Source organism: Erythrolamprus reginae, chromosome 1 (assembly GCF_031021105.1).
Source record: "Erythrolamprus reginae isolate rEryReg1 chromosome 1, rEryReg1.hap1, whole genome shotgun sequence".
NCBI classification, from domain to species: domain Eukaryota; kingdom Metazoa; phylum Chordata; class Lepidosauria; order Squamata; family Dipsadidae; genus Erythrolamprus; species Erythrolamprus reginae.
The window spans coordinates 139,031,863-139,048,182 of NC_091950.1; the positions used below are offsets into that span (position 1 = coordinate 139,031,863).

The 16,320-nt window shown below is 38.7% G+C and overlaps 1 protein-coding gene across 3 annotated transcripts in view; it reads right to left on the bottom strand.

Moving 5' to 3' along the window:
• Positions 1-16,320, bottom strand: part of MYRF (myelin regulatory factor) — a 147,700-nt gene that overhangs the window by 50,086 nt on the left and 81,294 nt on the right. For all 3 annotated transcript variants that reach the window (XM_070766919.1, XM_070766909.1, XM_070766928.1), the window contains 3 exons: positions 12,594-12,906; positions 12,139-12,311; positions 10,054-10,180 (listed from right to left, as the gene is read on the bottom strand). In XM_070766919.1, the coding sequence (XP_070623020.1) occupies positions 10,054-10,180; positions 12,139-12,311; positions 12,594-12,906 (613 nt within the window). The remainder of the gene's footprint in view (positions 1-10,053; positions 10,181-12,138; positions 12,312-12,593; positions 12,907-16,320) is intronic.

Genomic DNA, 16,320 nt, shown 5'->3' on the forward strand with positions numbered 1-16,320 from the left:
ATGCTTCTTGTCTAATTTCACATAACTCCTCACTTACCTATCATAAGGAAGAAACAAATCACTATTGTTAAACGTTATACTGAGCCACATCAATATGCATGGCTTTTTCTTCCTCAAAGGTACATATCAGTTTTAGATTTTCCCTTACTAGCTATCTTTCATTGAATGAATGAACTAAATGCAGTGCAAAAGGCTGGCATCTCCATGACATTTTGGAAGAGACACTGGCTAAGATTAAGGTGTTTGAGAAAGGAAACAGAAGGAAAAAAGAGAGTGTGTCATGTTTTGCATCTATTGTAACTGTTTATTGTATCATAATAAAATCCTTAATTCACTACAAAGTAATAACTAGTTCTGACATTAGTAACACAAATGTCCTGTATCAGCATTAATTTCCCCCAGTATTAACACTAGCTCTGTAAAATACTGAGCTGATGTCAAGAAGCCAACAAAGAAATTCTGATACTTAAAAAATTGTATTAGGGTCAGATATTTATCTTAACGCAGGGATGTTTCTATTGTATTTTGGTTAATACAAGTGACCTCGTAAGTCTAGTTTAAGGAGCACATCTCAATAACATTTTTTGTCATTTCCCTGCCCAATAAGGTATACTGTCATTTGATCAAAGCACCAAAGTTTATCAACCTTCATATGCTCTTATAACAATAATATTCCATAGAGATAATACAATTCTTGCCCACTTTCCTAACTGGAATATCTTTTGTGACAACTTTCGCTATAAACTTGGGAACAATTTCTCTGACGCTAACAAAATAATTTACATAACACTAACATTCTTGTTGTGAATTATCTTTAACTGGGTGAAGCAGTTAAATGGTTCGTGGGGTAACAATTTTTGAACTAAGTTATCTCAAATAGGCCAACTTACAGAATGTGTCAAAATCTGAGACTCATGCCTCCTGAAGGAATGAAGTTTAGGAAAGTTGTGACTGCTTCACTGCTTTTGACTGCTGCAACACTTCCTGACCAAGGCCACAATGCCAAATGTCTTCCTTGACCAACACAGCAACTCTTGCACACTCCTGCATCCTTCTCAAGCCGTTCTGACTGCTGAACGTTTTCCCTGACTAGGCATTGCACCACCTATACACAGCGAAGGGCTACCAAAATTTTTACTACCACACTGTGGGCGTGGCTTATGCAGGATGCCCTGCATTTTCTTTCATTTTTCAGTGCAAATTGGGTGTTCTGGGGTGGAGCTCCATTTTTGCTACCCCACGGTCCAGGCAGCAGCCTTCCCCTGCCTATACACCTCCACAGCCCTTCCCCAGGTTTCGCCCCTTCCCCAACTTATGATGCATCAATACAGCAAATACACCACCTTTTGTAATTAAAGTAAGCTTTTGAAGCTATAGCAAGCTTCAGAAATGAAAGAGAAAATAATTTTTAAATTTATTCTTTTGTTTTTCGAGCTTTGCATCCTGTGAAGCACTTAAAAAGTTTCTTTTTTTTCACACTTTACTTTCTAAAATAAGGCTTAAAAACACCACATGCCAACACTAAAAATTCAAGATGAACATTTTTCATCAGGAAAAAAAAAAAGCTAAAGCCTCTCCTTAGAAACATAGAAACATAGAAACATAGAAGACTGACGGCAGAAAAATACCTCATGGTCCATCTAGTCTGCCCTTATACTATTTCCTGTGTTTTATCTTAGGATGGATATATGTTTATCCCAGGCATGTTTAAATTCAGTTACTGTGGATTTACCAACCTCGTCTGCTGGAAGTTTGTTCCAAGGATCTACTACTCTTTCAGTGAAATAATATTTCCTCACGTTGCTTTTGATCTTTCCCCCAACTAACTTCAGATTGTGTCCCCTTGTTCTTGTGTTCACTTTCCTATTAAAAACACTTCCCTCCTGAACCCTATTTAACCCTTTAACATATTTAAATGTTTCGATCATGTCCCCCCTTTTCCTTCTGTCCTCCAGACTATACAGATTGAGTTCATTAAGTCTTTCCTGATACGTTTTATGCTTAAGACCTCCCACCATTCTTGTAGCCTGTCTTTGGACCCGTTCAATTTTGTCAATATCTTTTTGTAGGTGAGGTCTCCAGAACTGAACACAGTATTCCAAATGTGGTCTCACCAGTGCTCTATATAGTGGGATCACAATCTCCCTCTTCCTGCTTGTTATACCTCTAGCTATGCAGCCAAGCATCCTACTTCCTTTTCCTCACTCATTTTGAGACTGTCAGAAATCACTACCCCTAAATCCTTCTCTTCTGAAGTTTTTGCTAACACAGAACTGCCAATACAATTCTGTGTTAGCAAAAACTTCAGAAGAGAAGGTTCACATGCCAACACTAAAAATTCAAGATGAACATTTTTCATCAGGAAAAAAAAAGCTAAAGCCTCTCCTTCTAATTTAATTGCAAGAAACCCAGTACTGGATATGAATACTGCAAATCAAACAGGGTTGCTTCCTTCACCTCCTCATATGTAACACTATGAGCAATACAGCCTTCAGGGTGCAAATCAGGATGTTCTGCCAAGCGCATCTGAAATCTCAAGGCTAAGTGTCAAACATATCTCTCCCAAAATCAGAGAGGCTGGGTGGAAATTGAAGTCTTCCCACACTTCCCCTGACTATTTCTTACTCAGATCTTGGCCCTTTCAAGCAAACTACATCACTGCAAATTATTCCTTTGATCATAAATCCGTAGGAAGCTCTAATTAATACTGGGAAGCTCTAAAAAGATGAAATAGTCCAGGGCACCGAAACAGAGAAGCAACATTTTCACAAAGCCCCTTTATTTCTATAGAAGGAGTAAATACAGGTAGCCTGGAATTTGTGCCGAGGTTTTCCCATTCTATGTTGTACCAGGTCTCAATTTCTTTATCACTCTCTGTTCAAGTTATGGAATTAGTATTTACTTCCAGCCTTCAACATCCATGAAAATATAATCTTTTCTTTAGAATCTTTTTGGGGCCTGTAATATTTTATACTCTTTCCAATCTCTTCGGAAACTTGAGCTGAGAGTTTTTCATTTGTAAGAGACCATCCCCATCTTGTGGCTGAAACTCTGGTATAAATTAACCACAATCTGGGCAGTTTTATAATTGTCCCTCCTTCCACACTGAATGCCTAGATTTTAATACTTAAAATCAAAGGCATATGTATGTATGAATGCACGCATGTATATTTTAAACAAATAAAGTTTTGATTTTGTTTATCCCCAGAGACTGGTTTATATTTAAAGAGGGGAAAGCAAGAACTGAATCCTCTAAGTTACCAAACCTCTATGCCAGTGTTTCCCAACCTTGGCAACTTGAAGATATTTGGACTTCAACTCCCAGAATTCCCCAGCCAGCAAATGCTGGCTGGGGAATTCTGGGAGTTGAAGTCCAGATATCTTCAAGTTGCCAAGGTTGGGAAACACTGCTCTATGCCACCTGGCCAGAAGAGGTACTATTATAATGGTTTAGATTTGTTTGTTGTTGTTTTGTAATTTACTTTTTAAGTGACAGGCAGCATAAAGTAAGAAAGCCCTTTCCATGAAGTTATGAGATCACAGATGAAGTGCCCTTGGAAGATAGATAGCAGCCATAGGAATTGCTATGCTAATACACAAAAACAGAAGTCAGGACTAGGTTATGAAGATCCAGATAGCTTCTACAAGAGAAGTTTGTAAACCTCCAGATTCTCTCTTGTAGACCTCAGCCCTGCTACAGGATGACCAACTAGATACTGCCACAGGCCCAGAAGAAATCTATGAAGACCTTAGCAGACAGAGCATATATATTCATTTGATTCTTTATATTGAAGATAAATTGTTCTCAATGACTGCATTGATGATAAACCAAATGCTTCCAGTAACAAGTGAGAATGAGTTTCTAAAGATGAAACAATAGCCTAAAGGAATCAAAAATAGATGAATTGCTCTTCTTAGGCAAAAGCTTTTCCAATTTCTGAGGCTGCAGGTCATTACAGCTGGGAACGGGGATGGCATGTGGCATATTATATAAATGCTAAACTGATTAAATATTTTTCATCCTAAACTACTTCCCAGTATACCTTTGAAATGCTAACTTTAAACTAAATTTTAAATAAGACCCTGCCTTCTTAAATAAGAACTAAGATTTAAAATACCATTTGTTTCAATTTATGAATAGTTTTCTTTTTAACCTGCCTTTTACAAAATAATTATATTTTCTTTGATACCTTGTTACCAGATGTACTTTTTAAGACTGTTTCTTTTTAAACTCCAGTTTTATCATCTTCATAAGAAGTTGTCAGGTAAACAGGGTGGGGGGTGTTCAGATACTAAGAAAAACTGGATCTAGAAGTAATTTTCTTGTCAGAATAGTATATTTGCAGTGGATTTAAACAGCTAATTGGCTTGTATTTCCTTAATCAAAGAAATTTATGACTCTCCCATGTAAACATGGGGGGAAACACAAAAAAATGGCAAAAAGATCTAAATTCTTTTAAGGCTAGAATAAATATCTATACTCGGGTGGGTTCTGACTTAGCTCACTGCCAGTTCCTTTCCCGCAGTGACAAAAAATCCAAAAGAAATCCCAGGGGGAAAAAAAGATGGCGGCAGCCACCAAATGGGTTCCATGAAATCATTGTGACATCACCAGTGTTTTGCTATCATTTTGGGTCTGGTCCGAACCAAGAGGAACCCACCTCCGTTTATATTCCAACCCTATCTGCCTTCTCATGTTCATGAAATTATTCATAAAATAATAGAATGTTGGGATATCTTAAGGAATGGACAAGCAAATATTTTGGGTTTATTTTGAAAGACAATATGGATGAATTTTTTTTCTTTTACTCTGCTGGGGGTGGGGAAAACCTTCATTACCCTCATAGACGTTCTTAGCAACCTAGCAAAATTCACTTCTAAAAATGAAGCTGCATTATGAGATCATGATATTACCTTTCCTCATCCCCCTCTGCCTCTCCTATGCTGTAGCATTACTATAGAAGATGTCCACTCCTAAATTAGAAAAAAATACTGCTTGACAATGTCAGAGGTAGGCTAATTTCTACCTGCAGCATCACCAAAAATATCCTTCAATTTTGCTGTATTGAAGAATCAGTGGTTCTCAACCTGGGGGTTGGGACCCCTTGGGGGTCGAATGATCATTTCACAGGGGTCGCCTAAGACCATGGGAAAAGACAAATTTCCCATGGTGTTAGGAATTAAAGCTTCTATTCTGCACCTTGGAACATATTTTTACAATCCAACCAATCAGGCGTTTACAGTGGGGGTGTCCCTCTGACCTTCCTGCCAATCAGCTTAAAGCTCTGTTGGGAGAATTGGTGCTTGACTTGTGGTTGGGGGTCACCACAACAGGAGGAACAATATTAAGGGGTCGCAGCATTAGAAAGGTTGAGAATCACTGGTTTCTAAACTCTCCACAACTTTCAATCCCAGCTTATTCAGAGCCCTAAGGGCTCAATGTTAAAGCATGATTTGCAAAAACATTTTAAAAAAAAGATCCAATGAATAAATAACTTAAAACGTACCACTTTTAAGTATAAAAATACACGTTTATTATACAGTATTTTAATTTGAAAGCGCTACAGGCAGTTTTTAATTATTTTTTACTACGAGACACATTTTTCTAAATACTGTAAACCTATCCCTGCTCTGATAGAATTGCTTTTTAATTGTTCAGAGGAAGGGTTAGTAAAATATTTTGCACTAACTCGCCCTTTGGCTGACAAAATACAGCAATATCTTACTCTACTCCCGTTCTATGCCTTGAAGGAAGGTAGATAAATTGCCTTCTGCAAGACCTTGGGAAGGCAAGCCCTGGGGGACACACTTTGTTTGGGTATCCCAGGCCATTCAGGGGCAGCCTCTTACTGATGCCACAGCTGGCTTTCATGTAAACCACTGGCCTTTTCTCTCCAGATTGCTCTCATAAAAGCAGATAGCCATCTCATTTTATTTGGTATCAGAAATAGCCAAGATTCCCTTTCCCCACAAATGGAGACAACAAAAGATACAAGCTGTCTAGAAATAGAGGATTTTTATTTTTTTTTAAAGGAGGCCATTCCCAGAATCCATGTGGCTGACTGCCAGTTCTCTATCACCTTTTTGGAATGTGGGGAGGACGTGCAGCATTTTTTCCCTTGAACATTTGTCTTTCTCGCCCTGCAAACTCTACCCTATCCTGGTAAGCTGGCTTTCTTCAGCCTCTCGCTCTCACCTTATGTGGCTTCTTTACCTTTCTTACATCCATATTTATTTACTTATGTATGTAGTTAGTTAGTTAACTAATTAGTTAGTTAGTTAGTAAGTCAGTCAAGTACATATTGGTAGTGTACATAGATATAAGACTGTTTATATACATGAGATAAGTACTAATAAGAGGGAAACATTAGGACAGGGACAGTAGGTAGGCTGGTGTCTACAATAAATCACCTAGATTGTTCTCCATTTGTATTGTCCTGTAAATCATGCACAGTTTCTTTCTATTCCTTTGTAATAGAAAGCAACAAAGTAGCATAAAAATGTAATATGTTAACAATAATCTAATGAAATTTATTATTAATTGGATTTGTATGCCGCCCCTGACTATAATAACAACATAGCATAGTCTAATGAAGAGAAGGACCAGGGGTGACATGATAGCAGTCTTCCAATATTTGAGGTTAGTCACACAGAAGAGGGGGGGTCAGACTATTCTCCAAAACATCTAAGGGCAGGACAAGACACAATGGATGGAAATTAATCAAGGGGAGAACCAACCTAGAACTAAAGAGAAATGTTGTGACAGAACAATTAATCAGTGGAACAACTTGCCTCCAGAAATTATGGGTACTTTAGGACTGGAGGTGTTTAAGAAGAGACTAGACAGCTATTTGTCCAGAATCATATAGGATTTTCTGCTTAAATGGGGTATTGGACTAGAACAGAGGTAAGCAAAGTTGGCTCTTCTATGACTTGTGGACTTCAACTCCCAGAATTCCTGAGAAAATCATGCTAGCTCAGGAATTCTGGGAGTTGAAGTCCACAAGTCGTAGAAGAGCCAACTTTGCCTACCCCTGGACTAGAAGACCTCCAACTCTGTTATTCTGTATTCACCCATATTTCTCTTTTATTTACCTTCGGATGGTTATTTAAATAGTTTTACACCCAAACACTCAAAGGGGTTCTCAGTGCATACTGTATCTAAACTTCCCTCTTTCTTTTTCACTCCCCCTTTAGTTTTTCATGCTTCCATATCTCACTATCTTCAGTTTTCTCTATTTCTCCTAGAAGCCGAATCCCATTGCTCCTTCCTAAATGTGCTCACTCTTCAGAACTAATAATGCAGTTAGTTCCATTAGTAACAGAACTAACTATGTCTGTTTCAATTTCTATTACCTATCAATTTTTCATGGTAACTTTTGGCTGTTTAAATTAATAAAATAGTTGCTGATTGTAATGACAGAACATCTTCCCCTTTTCTGAAATCTCTTTTTTAAAAAGCACATTAAAAATGCTATTCCAAAATTTATTATTGATGAACACATAGCACAAAAGTAGCCATACCTGATCTCTTTTTACCCATATCTCCAGGTTTTTAAAGACTTCCATTCTGTACGCCAAGATTTAAACTGTAGACATCTCTATGCTAGAGTGCACATAATTTATTTATTTTTATTTATTTAATTAATGTTGTCCAATACACAATAATATTATATACAATACTATATAAATCAGTAATAATTTATTAATAATTATATTTGTTCACAAAGATGAAACAAACTCACTTGATGCTCAACCTTGTGATTCAAGACATAGGAAGAGATCTTATAGAAACATAGAAACATAGAAGACTGATGGCAGAAAAAGGCCTCATGATCCATCTAGTCTGCCCTTATACTATTTCCTCTATTTGATCTTAGCATGGATATATGTTTATCCCAGGCATGTTTAAATTAAGTTACTGTGGATTTATCTACCACGTCTGCTGGAAGTTTGTTCCAAGGATCTACCACTCTTTCAGTAAAATAATATTTTCTCATGTTGCTTTTGATCTTTCCCCCAACTAACTTCAGATTGTGTCCCCTTGTTCTTGTGTTCACTTTCCTATTAAAAACACTTCCTTCCTGGACCTTATTTAACCCTTTAACATATTTAAATGTTTCGATCATGTCTCAGTGTCTGGAGGCTGTGAGGGTCTGGATGGGAAAAACAGGCTTCAGCTGAACCCTGGCAAGATTTAATAGATCTGGACTTTGGGTCCCATTAGTTCTATGACTGGTTATATTAGCCATCTAGATTAGGAATGCTCTGGGTAATATCAGCTAAGGACCTATGTTAGGTAAGTTCCAGGAGATCTGCCTTCTCTGTCATGGCACCCACCATATTGTTGTGTTTAGCTCTGGCCCAGCTCCTGCCCCAAGGACTGTGGATGTGAGGGAGACATCCACATGCTGCAGGCCTGTTTTGCCCCTGGTGGAATCTGATGATGAAGGCTCCTCTGACCAAGAAGACATGAGTGACAGGGAGGAGGAGAGTGTGGCAGACAGCTCAGAAGGAGATCAATTATCTAGCTCCTCCTTGGATTCAGAACAAGAGTTAATGATACAGCCACGCATGCGGAGAGCGATGCATAGGCCACCTGTGGTTGGGTGGGGCTGTGGTAATTAGTAGCCTGTGGTAAATAGCAGCCTGTGGGTTTGGCCATTGTGGAGGATTATCTGATCGTTTGTTGTGTTTCATGACTGCTTTACTGACTCTGACTTTTTGTGTGCTGATTTTTCCCTGCTTTGAAACTAAACCAGAGCAAAGTGTGTTTCACTTTGTGAAAGAAGGACTTTGAATTGCCTCACAGCTGCAAGCTAAGTATCACAGAACTGATAAGGGACTTGTATAAATTACCAGTTTGTTTGGAGACGAGTGCTCTTTGCTATACCAAAAGAGGGCTTGGTTTAAGTGAATTTTCATTATAAAGAACATTGTTTTGAATTTTCAAACGTGCGTGTGTCTGAAATTTGTACCTGTGAATTTTTGGGAGGATTCTACCAGAGAGCCCAACAGAACACATGAAACTTTCTCCCCCCTCCCCCAAATTAGATTACTTCCATCTTTTTTGACATTCCAGAAGGTCCTCAAGACCTGGTTATGTCATCAGGTCTGGAGGTTCCGCGGAACCAGAGAAATGCTTAAATGGCTCCATTACAGAGCTGGGTATGTCTCTTCCCTCTTTGCCTACTGTTTATAACTCTGGGTGGCGCAGCAGGTAAAGTGCTGTACTGCAGGCCACTGAAGCTGACTGTAGATCTGAAGATCAGCGGTTCAAATCTCATCACCGGCTCAAGGTTGACTCAGCCTTCCATCCTTCCGAGGTGGGTAAAATGAAGACCCGGATTGTGGGGGCAATAGCCTAGCTCTGTTAAAAAGTGCTATTGCTAACATGTTGTAAGCCGCCCTGAGTCTAAGGAGAAGGGCGGCATAAAAATCGAATGAATGAATGAATGAATGAATGAGTAAGTAAGTAAATAAGTAAATAAGTAAGTAAGTAAGTAAGTAAGTAAGTAAGTAAGTAAGTAAGTAAATAAATAAATAAATAAATAAATTTTTATAATATTTATTGTTACAGTGATTTTTTTAAATTGACTTTTGGTTCTTTACGTGTAGTTTCTTTTTTCCCCATTTATTGTAGGCCATCCCAAATCACCTTCAATGACATGGGTGACTATGCATGTAGATTTGTTTAATAATAAATACTGAAATATATAAACATATACAATGCATTTTAACTGAGAAATAACTGCAGGAAAAAAGAGGTGTACAAAAATGCACATATTATAAAGCAATCTATCTAAAAATGTGTTAGGATTTTTTAGACAAACGTTTAAAAAACAAATTCACAAAGTGGTGTTGAAGTGAGTCACACCAAAATTTAAAGTCAAGAAAATAAAAAACAAAATAAAATTGAACCTCAGGTTTGCTACAAAATTGTGAGATGAGAAATGTCTGTTCACCAGAACTATAGTCTTTAATGGACCTAAAGGAACCCTGTTAAAACTGTTAGGCAGAGGAATGTACAGTCATATGATTGTAAATACTCACAGCTCTTTATAGTTGGCGTCATACAGAGTCGACCACTTGTTCTGCTGATGTGGCTGCCATTTTATAGATTGGTAGTTGGGATCCAAGTAGGAGGAGCTATTCAAGCTGTCATTATCCTGAATCAGTCCTACGGCAATAAAAAAAAAATTACCTGAAATTTGCCAATATACCTGATGCAAACACTACTTTTCTATTCCTCACTCACTATGCAACCAAACCACAAATTTTTATTTTCTATGCCTTGCATTCAATTTATAACCACAACTGTGTCCAGAAATCTTGCCACTAAGCAAAGCATCATTGTTGGAAGCTGACTGGGAAGGTTACAAATGGAGATCATGTGACTGCGGGATGCTGCAATCAATTGTTAAATGCACAGTTTAAAATGTGTTGTCAAGCCAGTGCAGAAGTTGGGTATAAATCAAGGGCTTGCCACATTATTTGTAGAAGGCCTTATGGGAACAAACTCAAACTCAACCCAGACAAGACGGAGTGGCTGTGGATCTTGCCTCCCAAGGACAATTCCATCTGTCCGTCCATTACCATGGGGGGGGACTACTGACCCCCTCAGAGAGGGTTCGCAACTTGGGCGTCCTCCTCGATCCACAGCTGACATTGGAACATCATCTTTCGCCTGTGGCGAGGAGGGCGTTTGCCCAGGTTCGCCTGGTGCACCAGTTGCGGCCCTATTTGGACAGGGAGTCATTGCTCACAGTCACTCATGCCTTCATCACCTCGAGGTTCGATTACTGCAACACTCTCTACATGGGGCTACCTTTGAAAAGTGTTCGGAAACTTCAGATCGTGCAGAACGCGGCTGCAAGAGCTGTCATGGGGCTTCCAAGATTCGCCCACGTTTCTTCAACACTCCGTGGCTTGCATTGGCTGCCGATCAGTTTCTGGTCACAATTCAAAGTGTTGGTCATGACCTTTAAAGCCCTACATGGCATGGGACCAGATTACCTCCGGAACCGCCTGCTACCGCACGAATCCCAGCGACCGATAAGGTCCCACAGAGTTGGCCTTCTCTGGGTCCCGTCAACTAAACAATGTCGTTTGGCGGGCCCCAGGGGAAGAGCCTTCTCTGTGGCAACCCCGGCCCTCTGAAACCAACTCCCCCCGGAGATTAGAACTGCCCCCACCCTCACTGTCTTTCGTAAACTACTCAAGACTCATTTATGCCGCCAGGCATGGGGGAGTTAAGGTATTCCTTTCCCCTAGGCCATTACAAGTTATGCATGGTATGTTTGTGTGTATGTTTGGTTTTATTATAAGGGTTTTTAGTTGTTTTATTAATTGAATTTCTACATGCTGTTTTTATCATTGTTGTTAGCCGCCCCGAGTCTGCGGAGAGGGGTGGCATACAAATCCAATAAATAAAATAAATAAAATAAATAATAAACTTGGAAGGGGTAATTCACGAAGGAACAGAGGCAGATGCAAAGCATTCTTTCGAAAAGTTCAAGGCCATCAATGTCCACCACCAGAGCATAAACGGAAGAAGAAGCTGTCATACTGCCACAACCTGAATGGGCAACGTGACAGGTTGGGAGGGGCAAGGAATTCAGATTAGGATTCTCCTGTGAAGGTGCCAGGATGGCTCCAGAATTAAATTGGAATTTTAAACAATGCCTTGACTTGGGACTTCGATTTAAGTTTGGATGTTACCTGGAACCCTGACATATGCCTGATCACAACCACACATCCGTGGGAACCCTCCCAACAACTGAAAGCATGAGCAATGGTCGTTATGACTTAACGTTATGACTTAAGTCATATTTTTCAGCCCCAGTGTAACTTTGAACGGTTGCTAAATGAATGGTCATAAGTTGAAGACTAATTGTCATCAGTTTTCTTTTCCTTTTTTTTTACAAATGATGAGACTTCTCACTTCCCACTCTCAGTGCGGTTGTACAAAGATGCTCTTCCTGAAAATACACTGCCATTCTGTGAGCTTCAGCCCAGACCCGATACCTTGTTCTCTGTGTACTACTTAATAAAAAAAATCTACCTCTTTGGAGCATAAATAGTATCTGTGTACTGATAATAGTAGAACAGAACAGAAGGAATAACTACAGGACAAACCTGGGGAGAGCGCCCCCTGCTGATGCCAGGGAGGTGTCTGAACTCTGTCTGGGTTGAGGGGTACAGATCCTGTACCTGGCTCCTGTTTTATCATCCCATTGAACATCTGGGCATTGAGTGTGTTTGATGGTGACTCAGAGTGTTTCCTCTTCTTGGCAGGGTGCACTGGAAGTCTGTGGAAATCAATTATAAATTACAACAGGGATGCAAAGGTAATGTTTATTCAAATTTAGCCTTTGTATGTATGTGTGTATGAGTAAATATACTGTATATTATGCTATACATAAACATGCACACATCTTGTATCCCAGACATACAGTTGTCCAGTAGGAAAGACTAAATTAGATTACTAGCCTCCAACTGACAGTCACACCCTGACCTACAAGAGGCAAAAAGTTTCCAGCCATAAATGTACTCCTCTGATACCTTTCCAACCTTGCCTCCAAATAACTTACTCTGCGCCGTGTTGTTGAAGTAGTTGATGAAGCATCTGCGACTGCTGAGCGTGATGGAGGTCCCCAGGTGACATGCCTTGCCCTATAGTGAACTGTGGCATCAGAGGCTCAGCCTTCGAGTACATGTCCCGTTGCATGCTGGGATAGTGATGGCTGTGCTGCTGGTGATGTGGATGAGGAGGAAGTGGTGGTGGCAGTCCCTGAAGGTGGGGTGGGGGTGGAGGAGGTGGAGGGGGTGGGGGATGCTCTAACCGTGAAGGGGGAGTAACTTGACACATATTCTCAGGAGTCATCGTTCGAAGAAGGTGGGGATCTAAAAAGAACCAGAAAGATGGATTAATCTAAATGAAAAGTGTCAGTTCCCTGTTTTCAGAAGTCCTAAGCTACAATCAATCATCCCATTTCAGCTCTAAGTCAGAGTAGCACAAAATAATAAATACAAAATGTCAGTTCAATAATAGAGACGTTCCAGGCCTTCTCCTTGAGAGTTTCAGCTTTCATTAAAACAACAAGATTATCAGCTTTTTCACCAGTAGTTGGGAGCTGTATGGCAATACTGCAGCAATATTTGTAAAGGGCAATGGTTAGATTTCAGCCCTTCTCTATATTTAAAAAAACCCTTAACAGAGGTACTAAATTTAACAGATGCTCACTGAAGCTATATTTGTTTGTTTGTTTGTTTGTTGATTGATTGATTGATTGATTCATTCATTCATTCATTCATTCATTCATTCATTCATTCATTCATCCATCCATTCATTTATTGGATTTGTATGCCGCCCCTCTCCGTAGACTCGGGGTGGCTCACAACAGCAATAGAACAATTCATAACAAATCTAATAATTTAAAAACATTTTAAAAACCCCATTATTAATCAGACATATATACAAACATACTATACATAAATTGTATAGGCCCGGGGGAGATATCTCAATTCCCCCATGCCTGGTGGCAAAGGTGGGTTTTAAGGAGTTTATGGAAGGCAAGGAGGGTGGGGGCAGTTCTAATCTCTGGGGGGTTCCAGAGAGTCGGAGCTGGTTCCAGAGAGTTGGGGCCGCCACAGAGAAGGCTCTTGCCCTGGGACCCGCCAAACGACATTGTTTAGTCGACGGGACCCGGAGAAGGCCAACTCTGGGGATCTAATCGGTTGCTGGGATTCGTGCAGCAGATTCTTGCTGCATTTGATACAAAACTGCTAATTTTATGATTCTGATTCTGATTTATTGCTTGTTGTAAAAACATTTGGACCACTCAACTTGACCAAGGTAATCCAATTGATGCGATCTATATTGACTTTTGCAAAGCCTTTGACTCAGTTGTCCACGACAAACTTCTTCTGAAACTCAAATCCTACGGCATCTCTGGACTACTACACAATTGGTTAACAGCATTCCTATCTAACAGACAACAAGTGATCAAAATAGGAAGTGCCACTTCTCTTCCTGCTCCTGTTAACAGTGGTGTCCCTCAAGGTAGTGTTTTAGGACCAACACTCTTCATACTATACATAAACGATCTTTGCGATAGCATCACTAGCAATTGCATTCTCTTTGCAGATGATGTCAAACTATTTAATACCACCGACAATGCTGTTACCCTTCAAAAAGACCTTGACCACGTAGCAGAATGGTCTAAAACCTGGCAACTTCAAATCTCCACCACTAAATGCTCTGTCTTACACATTGGTAAAAAGAATCAGAATACTAAATATAAACTTGGAGGAATTGAACTTATTGATAACCCTCAATCTGTCAAAGACATTGGAGTACTCATATCCAATGACCTAAGTCCTAGAGCCCACTGCAACAACATTGCTAAAAGGCTTTAAGAGTTGTTAACCTAATCTTTTGCAGCTTCCTTCTCTGGTAATTATGAACTGCTAACAAGAGCTTACAAAATATTTGTCAGACCAATCCTAGAATACAGCTCACCTGTATGGAACCACATTACATATCTGACATCAACACAATTGAGAGAGTCCAGAAATATTTCACAAGAAGAGTCCTTCACTCCTCTTCTCACAACAAAATACCTTACTCCGCCAGACTTGAAATTTTTGGTTTAGACAATTTACAACTCCATCGTCTCCGTTCCAACTTAATTATAGTTCATAAAATCATATACCAAAATGTCCTACCTGTTAACGATTACTTCACCTTCAACCACAACAACACACAAGTATGAAATCGATTTAAACTAAATGTCAACCGCTCCAAACTTGACTGCAAAACATACGACTTCAGCAACAGAGTAATCAACGCCTGGAATGCACTACCTGATTCTGTGGTTTCTACTCCTAATCCCAAAACCTTTAGCCTTAGATTATCTACAATTGACCTCTCCTCCTTTCTAAGAGGTCTGTAAGGGGCGTGCATAAGCGCACCACTGTGCCTACCGTTCCTGTCCTATTGTCTTCTTTTGTTACTTTTTATCATTACTTATCTAATGTTTTATTTGTACAAATTACCACTCTATAATTGTTTGACAAAATAAATAAATAAAATAAATAAAATATTATACAACATGTATTAACAACTATAACATTTAAATATATTTAAATATGCGTTGTCTAGAATAAATGAATTAAAAAAGAATAAGAACAAACATAAAAAATAAAGATTTTAGCAAGTTCAAATCCAGAAAAACCACTATCAGGCAGCAGGTAAATTCATACTAGAACAAACTAAGGAATTAATTAATTAATTAATTAATTAATTAATTAATTAATTAATTAATTAATTAATTGGATTTCTATGCTGCCCCTCTCCAAGGACTCGGGGCAGCTCACAAAATATAAAATATACAGTACACAATATTTTAAATCCAATTGACTAATTAAAAATCTTTTAAAAACTCCAAAAACATTAAAAAAAACAACCATTCCATTCCCTCCACAATTTGAGACGTAGAGAGCCAAACTGAGAAATATGTTATATGATTAGTCTGATATATTATCCTTCTGCATGATGGAAAAAAGCTACAGCTAGTTATGTTTATATATCACAGGGAATATTGACATTTGCTTATTTCGAGTTCTGACATTGTTCTGACTTTGCTTATAGAAATAGAGAGCAGTAATATAAAATAAGAAACAAACTACATTTTTAAACTTTGGTCACCTACTAATGCTTTCTCCAGAAATATATATTAACTGTCAGCTTCTTTATAATTATTTTCAATTCAGATTCTAGTTTATTTCTGATTATACACCTTTTCCCACTTCACTTTTACTGTTTATTCTCCTCATTCAAAGCTGCACTTATCATTTGACTTCCTTCTTTTCAGTTCTGCCCCAGGAACTTTTTTCTACCGCACCAACATGATTCTATTTTCTTCTCATTCCAATGCCATGATTGAGATACACTGAGGTCATCTTTAACTGTATTGAAGTTGAAGTAATGTTTTCCACCTTATTCTGACATTATCTAGTGAAGGAAAATTAAATTACTGGCAGTGATGACGAACTGAGACAGAATAGGAATTAAGGAGGGAACAGCAAGTTTAAGGTTATTGGTTCTTTGTCAGTTGGTGGGTAGTTCTATAACTTAGTAATGGAGAAAGATTGTTGTCTCTTAAGACAATACTGAATCTGAAAAAGCATAAAATGTTGGATAAAAATACACTAAGACCCATACAAAGAGACAGTAAATTTTCTATTTTGGAATAGAACATTCTAGATAATAGAATTAATAACCAACCTCTTAGCTTTTTCATGTTTGAATAATAA